Source organism: Fukomys damarensis, unplaced genomic scaffold (genome assembly GCF_012274545.1).
Source record: "Fukomys damarensis isolate Sample0158 unplaced genomic scaffold, DMR_v1.0_HiC HiC_scaffold_1, whole genome shotgun sequence".
Classification (NCBI taxonomy): Eukaryota; Metazoa; Chordata; class Mammalia; order Rodentia; family Bathyergidae; genus Fukomys; species Fukomys damarensis.
This window is the reverse complement of record NW_022900913.1, coordinates 50,170,473-50,177,267: the sequence shown is the minus strand read 5'-3', so window position 1 is coordinate 50,177,267 and position 6,795 is coordinate 50,170,473. Positions and strand designations below refer to the sequence as shown.

The following is a 6,795-nucleotide window of genomic DNA, read 5'->3' as shown; positions in this document are numbered from 1 at the left end:
AGTATACTTGAAATATCTCATTCCAGGCTCTCCTTGCCCCAAGGGTTTGTGTTGAAAAGTCTGCTTTGATTCTGATGGGCTTTCCTTTGTATGTGATTTGTTTCTTTTCTCTTACTGCTTGTAGTATTTTGTTCCTGTTGGGTTTGTTCTTCTGTTGGGTTTCTGGGATCTTATTATATGTCTAGGTGTAGATTTTTTTTTTATTGTAGCTAGTTGGGGTCCTATATGCCTCAGTTATCTGAATGTCAACTTCTTCCCCTCTGTTTGGGAAGTTTTCTGTCATTAATTCTGCGAACAGCTTTTTAAAGTCATTTGTCTTTTCTCCTGCTACTTCATGTATTCCTATCAGTCTTATGTTATTCTTCTTTGCATTCATTTAGGAGTTGTTGGATCGATATCTCATGCATGATCTCTTACTGTTTTTAAGAGACCTCTCTTTTCATGGTCACTGAGTGCAATCTTATCTTGTATATCTGAGAGCCTATCTTCTCATTCTTTTATTCTGTTGCGTACACTTTCAATAGAGTGTTTAATCTCCTGGATATCTGTTTGAATCTGTTTTATGGATTCCATTTCTTTCCTATGTTGGGTGTTTATTTTTTCCATTTCTTTCTTATGCTGGGCCTTCATGTCTTCTATCATGGTCCTGAGCTCATCTATTTTTTTGTCAGTTTCTGCTCTAGAGTCTCGAATCACGACTTCCATTTTGCTCACTATCTCTATGGTTATCTGGGAAATTATTTCTGTTTTGAATTTTTCCAGAGCCTGATTGATCTGTTTTGATACTTCCTGTGCTTTGAGTTCAGGGTGTCCTGGTGGTTCACTATCAGCCTTTTCATCCTCATTTGCCCTACTGTTTGCCATTGGTAAACTGGAAGTCTGTCCTTGTATCTTGCTTAAGTGTTTTCTCATTTTAATTTTTGTTGTCGGACTGTCCTTGGTTTAATCTCTGGATTGTCACCCAAATCTTCCTGATATAGTTGCGCCCTAGCTTCTGTGTCTCTAACGACCCACAGACATTCTTATCTTCATAACATCAGAGAAAACAGCTCATCAAATCAACCGCAATGCTTTACCCCAACTGATACAATCAGCGACACATTAAGATGAAGCACAACTTGGACACTGACCACCTGTGGTAGTCACTAGTCTATCACCCTTAAATCATTTGAATTAAATTGAAATCAAGAAGCAGTCCAGAACATGTCTGCGGTGAACAAAATTTCAATATAGTGTATTTACCATTTAATGGCTCAGACAGAGCGAGGATGCAAGACCCCTGATCTCAGTTAGCTGATGGCTGAACCCCATGACGCTGACTGACCTCGGGCTGCAAGGCCCAGATTGAGTTCCCCAACCTTCTGAATGGTTGAACTCCACAACGTTCTATTACAGGTTTCCCACGCCCTTTCTTTAAAGATGTTCAAAGTGGGGAACTCAGAAAAATACCCTTGATGACCACCTCTGCCTCAGCAGAGTGGGTCCAAAGACTGGCACAGTCAGGAGGACTGAGAGTGCGCAGGGGGAGGGGTGGCTTATAGGGGTTCACCTTCCCGGTGCTTGAGCGATGGCTGCTGGGTCGGGAGCAGGCGTGGCTCTCACTTCTGAGCTCTTTGTGATCAATCTTTGGTAGATTTCACCTAATTCAGACACTTTTTTAGCTTGAGTGTTTTATTTCTTATAAAGAACTCTGCAATGTAATAATGCTATATAGACATACTGGTCTTTATGGATGTACTTTGTCTTTTTACAGGGGACAGCAGTTTGCTCAGCAGATACAACAACAGAATCCTGAACTTATAGAGCAACTGAGAAATCATATCCGGAGCAGATCATTCAGCAGCAGCACTGACGAACATTCCTGACTTGATCAGGGACTCTAGCCCAGAATGAAACTGGTTTATGGCTATGAAGTATTCAGTGTATATAGTAGCCAAAAATAAAAAAACAACAAAATAATGGAGGAAAACCTCCTGTGTGTATTCTTAAAGAACAAATTTGTTTAGACAATAGTTTTATCACCAAGAGACTGGAACATGACTCCTTTGGAATTGAATGCTCACTAGCCTTGTTAAGTGCCAGTATAGTACTCAGACAAAGTTCCATCCATTTCCAATCTTTTATCATATTTGTACATTAGACTTAATAGCAGAATGTATTTATTGAATTGTAGTACTGTTCATTGGTTCTTTAGCTCCAAGCTACCTTAAGTTTTTTTGAGAGGGGAGATAAGGGGAAAGATTTGCCATACTGGTTTAGAAGAAACTCTGGGCAGTATATCAGGAGAGAAGCAACTTTAGGTTTGATAAATGCTCTCAATAATGAATATATATCATAGGTGCAAGTACTATCTTTATTGCTCCCTCTTGAGCCTCTTGCCAAGCCTGGGCAATTTAGTGAGAGTCTAAGGGCTGGTGAAAAGTAGCATTTGGTGCAATGGATGTTTTGAGGAAAGGAAAAATAGATAATGTGAATATATAGGGAGCAAAGATAGGATGCTCAGGTTTTCTGCAGAGTTCTTAAATAATCTCATCTGTAGCTTAGTATTAATAACATTAGCATGGCCATTTATGCTAAATACATAATAAAATACATCTAGAGGTCCTTAATGGTACTGGTTAGGTCAGTGATATAACTAACTGAATTACCACAATTTCTCTGGTTGTGAACTTACCTTAGAAATTACCAGATATACCTAATTAGCACACAAGGCCAATGGCTAGACCCTAAGTTAAGGATATTCTAAGTGTAATTTAATTATGTGCCCATAATCATTGATTTAAAAAATCATTATTTAATGGATAACATCACTAACATTGTTTATCCATATAATCCTCTGCTATAATTTAGCTCAGTGGACCTATCTTAAGCTTAACCTTAGTTTGATGCAATTTTTTTGCCCCCTTTGGTACTGGGGATCAAACTTAAAACCTTATGTTTGTGAGGCAGGCACAGCACCACTGAGCTAAATTCCCTGGTTCAATTTGATGCAATTTAAACATGAGATTTAAAAGGTTTTATTATGACTTAGATGCCACATTAGTGGAGGGAAATTGCATTAGGTACTAATGGCATGACTCTTAAGAACAATGATGAATGAGATATTTCTAATTCCAACTGGAACTTCTAGTTTCTTAATCATGAAATCACTGAGCTATATCCTTAGCCTTTTTATTTTGATATAAGGTCTTATTAAATTCCCCAGGCTGGCCTTGAGCTTCTGATCCTCCTGTCTTAGCTTCCTGAATATTTTTAATTAAAGGTTTGTACCACAGTGTTCACAGAAATCATTTTAAGGGCTACATAATGTGGTTCTGATGCAGGTCCAAGGGCTTAAATTTATTTGTTTCAAGCTGACCTAAAATTCTTGGCAATCCTGCTTCAGTCTTCCATGTGCTGGGATTACAGGCATGTGCTACCATACCTTTCAAGAGCTTAAATTTAGAGCAACACTAGGACAGAGGTTTCTTCCCAGCTAGACCAGAAAATGCCTAAGCATTTGGGCTCCGGCTAAAATGAAGACCTGTAGTAGCATATGGTTTTGGCTTGAGAAACGCAGGACTTAAATCTGAAGCCTCTTGAAATTAAATTTCCTATAGTCTGTCTAAACCATCTTAGTATGTATGAATTTACACCCAACCCTTAAGTTTTAAATATTACACAAAATAAAGTAGTAATCACATAAAAGTACTCTGGTAAAAACAAAGTTGGTCCTTAAGTAAGAATTAATAGTTATTCTTATCTAGTGTTAAGAAATTAGCATTTCTAGCACAGTTATTTTATAGATTCATTAAAAATGCTTCAGAGTGGGCCGGTGGGCTTCTCAGCAGCACAGAAGGTGTAAGGTCCTGAGTTTGATTCCCACACCAAAAAAAAAGCTTCAGAGCTGGGCATGGTGGTGGTACATGCCAGTCACTCTGGGAGGCTGAGGCAGGAGGATGATAAGTTCAAGCCAAGCCTGGGCAATTTAGTGACTTAGTAAAACCCTGTCTCAAAATAAAAAAAAGGGCTGCAGATGTAATTGAAGAGGCCCCACTCACCCCACACCCCCGCTTTCAGATCAATAATACTGATAAGCTTCTAGTTGACTAACTAGGAAAATAGAAAATAACAAATTACCAGTATCAGCAATGAAAGAATAGGGCTGGAAATACAGACCTCAGGAATAGTGTGCTTGCCTAGCATGATGAGAACCCAGGGTTTGATCCCCAATACCATTTAAAAAAAAGGAACAAACATATACTACAGATCTGTAGATATTAAAAGTATAATTAGAAACATTACTACTAACTATAGAGCTACATATTCAACAGCTTAGACAAAACAGACCAGTACTTTGTAGAACACAACCAAAGTTCTTTGAAGACAGAGATACCTAAATAGGCCTATATTATGTTGAGAAAATTGACTTTATAGTTAACCATCCAAAAAAATAGAAAACTGTAAGCCCAGATGACTTCAATGATGAATTCTACCAAATACTTAGGGAAGAAATATCAGTTCTATACACTCTCTTCCAGAAAACAGAAGAGGGAAACATAATCCAATTCATTTTATTTGGCCATTTGTACCAGATAACAAAATCAGACATCTTAAGAAAAAGCACTTCTTTAAAACGTTGTCTTTATATGTTACTATCTTTAGAGTTAGCTATTCTTTTTACATGAAATAATGGGAACTGGTATATTCTTTTCTAGTTTGTTTCTTTGGGAATATACCAACCCTGATAAATTCAATTTAGATGATCTTCTCCACTTAGATTTCGATGCTATTGAAGCCATTTTTTTTCCTCAGGTCCCTTCATCACTTTGGATGCAAAGTGCATTGCATTGCAAGCTATTTCGTGAATGTTTTGATTGGTGTGATTGTATTAGCCACTCTTAAATTATAAGGAATGCCCCTGATATTATTTTTCCCTGTGTGGAAAATATAGTTGCTATCAAACAGAAATAAGAAGGCATTAAAGTAAACTACTTCTAATTAGGAACGCCTGACTTTCATTAACTGAATTTCATTGTAGTAGCTGTTCTGTAAAACCGAACATGTCCTTTTTATGCAAATGACATTTGTATTTCATGTACCAAATTGTTAATCTAAGTTTTATAATATAGTTTACACAAATCCTTTCAAAAATGGCATTATTTAACCTTTAAAGTATGAACAATGTGACTAGGTTATTGTTTATAAAGAGAAGAGACTTTGTAATTACATCGAAGTATATAAGTGACTATTATATATTACTTTCAAAATTCAAAAGAGTGAAACAGCTTGTCATGAGTAGATGCTTGAAACACAAAGTACCCAGTACAGTGGCTGTAAGTTTTATTTCATCATTTAGTCAATCAGTTATCTTGAATGAATGACATACTTCAATTTTATACTGCTTGCACTTTACATTGCACAGACATTTCATTAATTATTACTTCAATTTGAGGGGCAACCCTTCTGAATATAGCTTTCAGTCTGGACCAGTTTGTCATGGCAATAAATAATTATGTGTTTAAGAAAAACCAGTTTTTGTGTTTTACTTAATGTACTCTACATTTAGGAAATGATACAGTCTTGTTCAATTTATGAAAATAGGTTTTATAAACTTTTGTTTTTCTGATAAAATAGTGAAATTCTGTTACATTCATGTTGCACAGCTATTTATAGCCATAACTCTGTTTTGTTAATGGTGTAAATATGATTACATGGAGAGATTCAGAATTCAAAATCAATCATCAGAAGCTTGGAATATGTATTATGAAAATAATTTAGCATCTTAGTTAAAAGTTAACTGAGTAGGGCTGGACATTTAGCTTAGGGCACCTGCCCTGCAAATGCACGGTCCTGAGTTTGATCTCTGGTACCAAAAAAAAAAGTTAACTGACTAGTGAGCAACCTAAGAAATAAAACCAATTCTGATCTGCTCAGTTTCTGAAAGTCAGACATGTGACAATACAATAATTTTGAAAACAAGTGTTAGCAAATGACCAGGTTACAGAGAGACTACATCAGTTGTTTTAAACAAATCTTTTCTATTGATTAGGAGAAAAACTGGAGTTAAATGAAATAGTTCTAAATAAAGTATTATGAAAACTCTAAAGTTCTAAGAAACAACTGTATTTCCTAAATGGAAATCACCAAACCAGGGCCCCACAGCCCAGACCTATCCAAGTGTTAGTTTTGTAAACACCACTACACTTTACCTACTTGTGCTGTAGGAAATTTTAAAGATCATGATTTGCCTGCAAAAGCCTTAGATATTTGGTATCTTGACCCTTTACAAAACAAGTTTGTTGACTTCTATTTTACTTACTTCCTAAGGACAAACAGACAAATACAAAGATTCTGGAGAACAAAGTTTAATGATCATCTAAAATGAAATATATGTAGAAAATACAGAAATGTTCACTCAGAATATTAACCCAAGATAAAATCCATACTTTCCAAGCATTTAATATTTTATTTGTTTTACAGGCAAGAAATTGAAATTATACTTCTACGACTGATTTCATAGTTTCACAAAGGTGATAAAATATAGAAATAAAGCAGTTCTCTGAAACTAAATGAAAACATCACACTGGAAATTTTCTTTAGCTCTCAACTTTAATGGCTGAAGATACTACACAGACTTGTGCAATGTCATCATATTCATATGTTCTCTTTAAGAATGTGTCTGTAAGTCTTAAGCCGGAGACGCTCTATTGAAAGAGAGAAATGAGGTTCAATTTTCTTTCATTGGTAAATTTCAATGAAAATACAGCTATAATAAAAGACAATAAATTCGCACATAATACTGAAAAAGAACAT

The 6,795-nt window shown here is 35.8% G+C and overlaps 2 protein-coding genes across 8 annotated transcripts in view; one reads left to right on the top strand and one right to left on the bottom strand.

Annotated features, from left to right (window-relative positions):
• Sgtb (small glutamine rich tetratricopeptide repeat containing beta) overlaps positions 1 to 3,906 on the top strand; it is a 56,104-nt gene extending 52,198 nt beyond the window's left edge. For all 3 annotated transcript variants that reach the window (XM_033761163.1, XM_010637253.2, XM_010637252.2), the window contains exon 11: positions 1,754 to 3,906. In XM_033761163.1, coding sequence (XP_033617054.1) covers positions 1,754 to 1,865 — 112 coding nt within the window. In that variant the 3' untranslated portion in view covers positions 1,866 to 3,906. The remainder of the gene's footprint in view (positions 1 to 1,753) is intronic.
• A 2,508-nt stretch (positions 3,907 to 6,414) lies between these two features.
• Trappc13 (trafficking protein particle complex 13) overlaps positions 6,415 to 6,795 on the bottom strand; it is a 34,304-nt gene continuing 33,923 nt past the window's right edge. For 2 of the 5 annotated variants that reach the window (XM_010637246.2, XM_033761150.1), the window contains exon 13: positions 6,415 to 6,686. In XM_010637246.2, coding sequence (XP_010635548.1) covers positions 6,579 to 6,686 — 108 coding nt within the window. In that variant the 3' untranslated portion in view covers positions 6,415 to 6,578. The remainder of the gene's footprint in view (positions 6,687 to 6,795) is intronic. The other 3 variants (XM_010637248.2, XM_010637247.3, XM_010637249.2) reach the window with 3 other exon arrangements.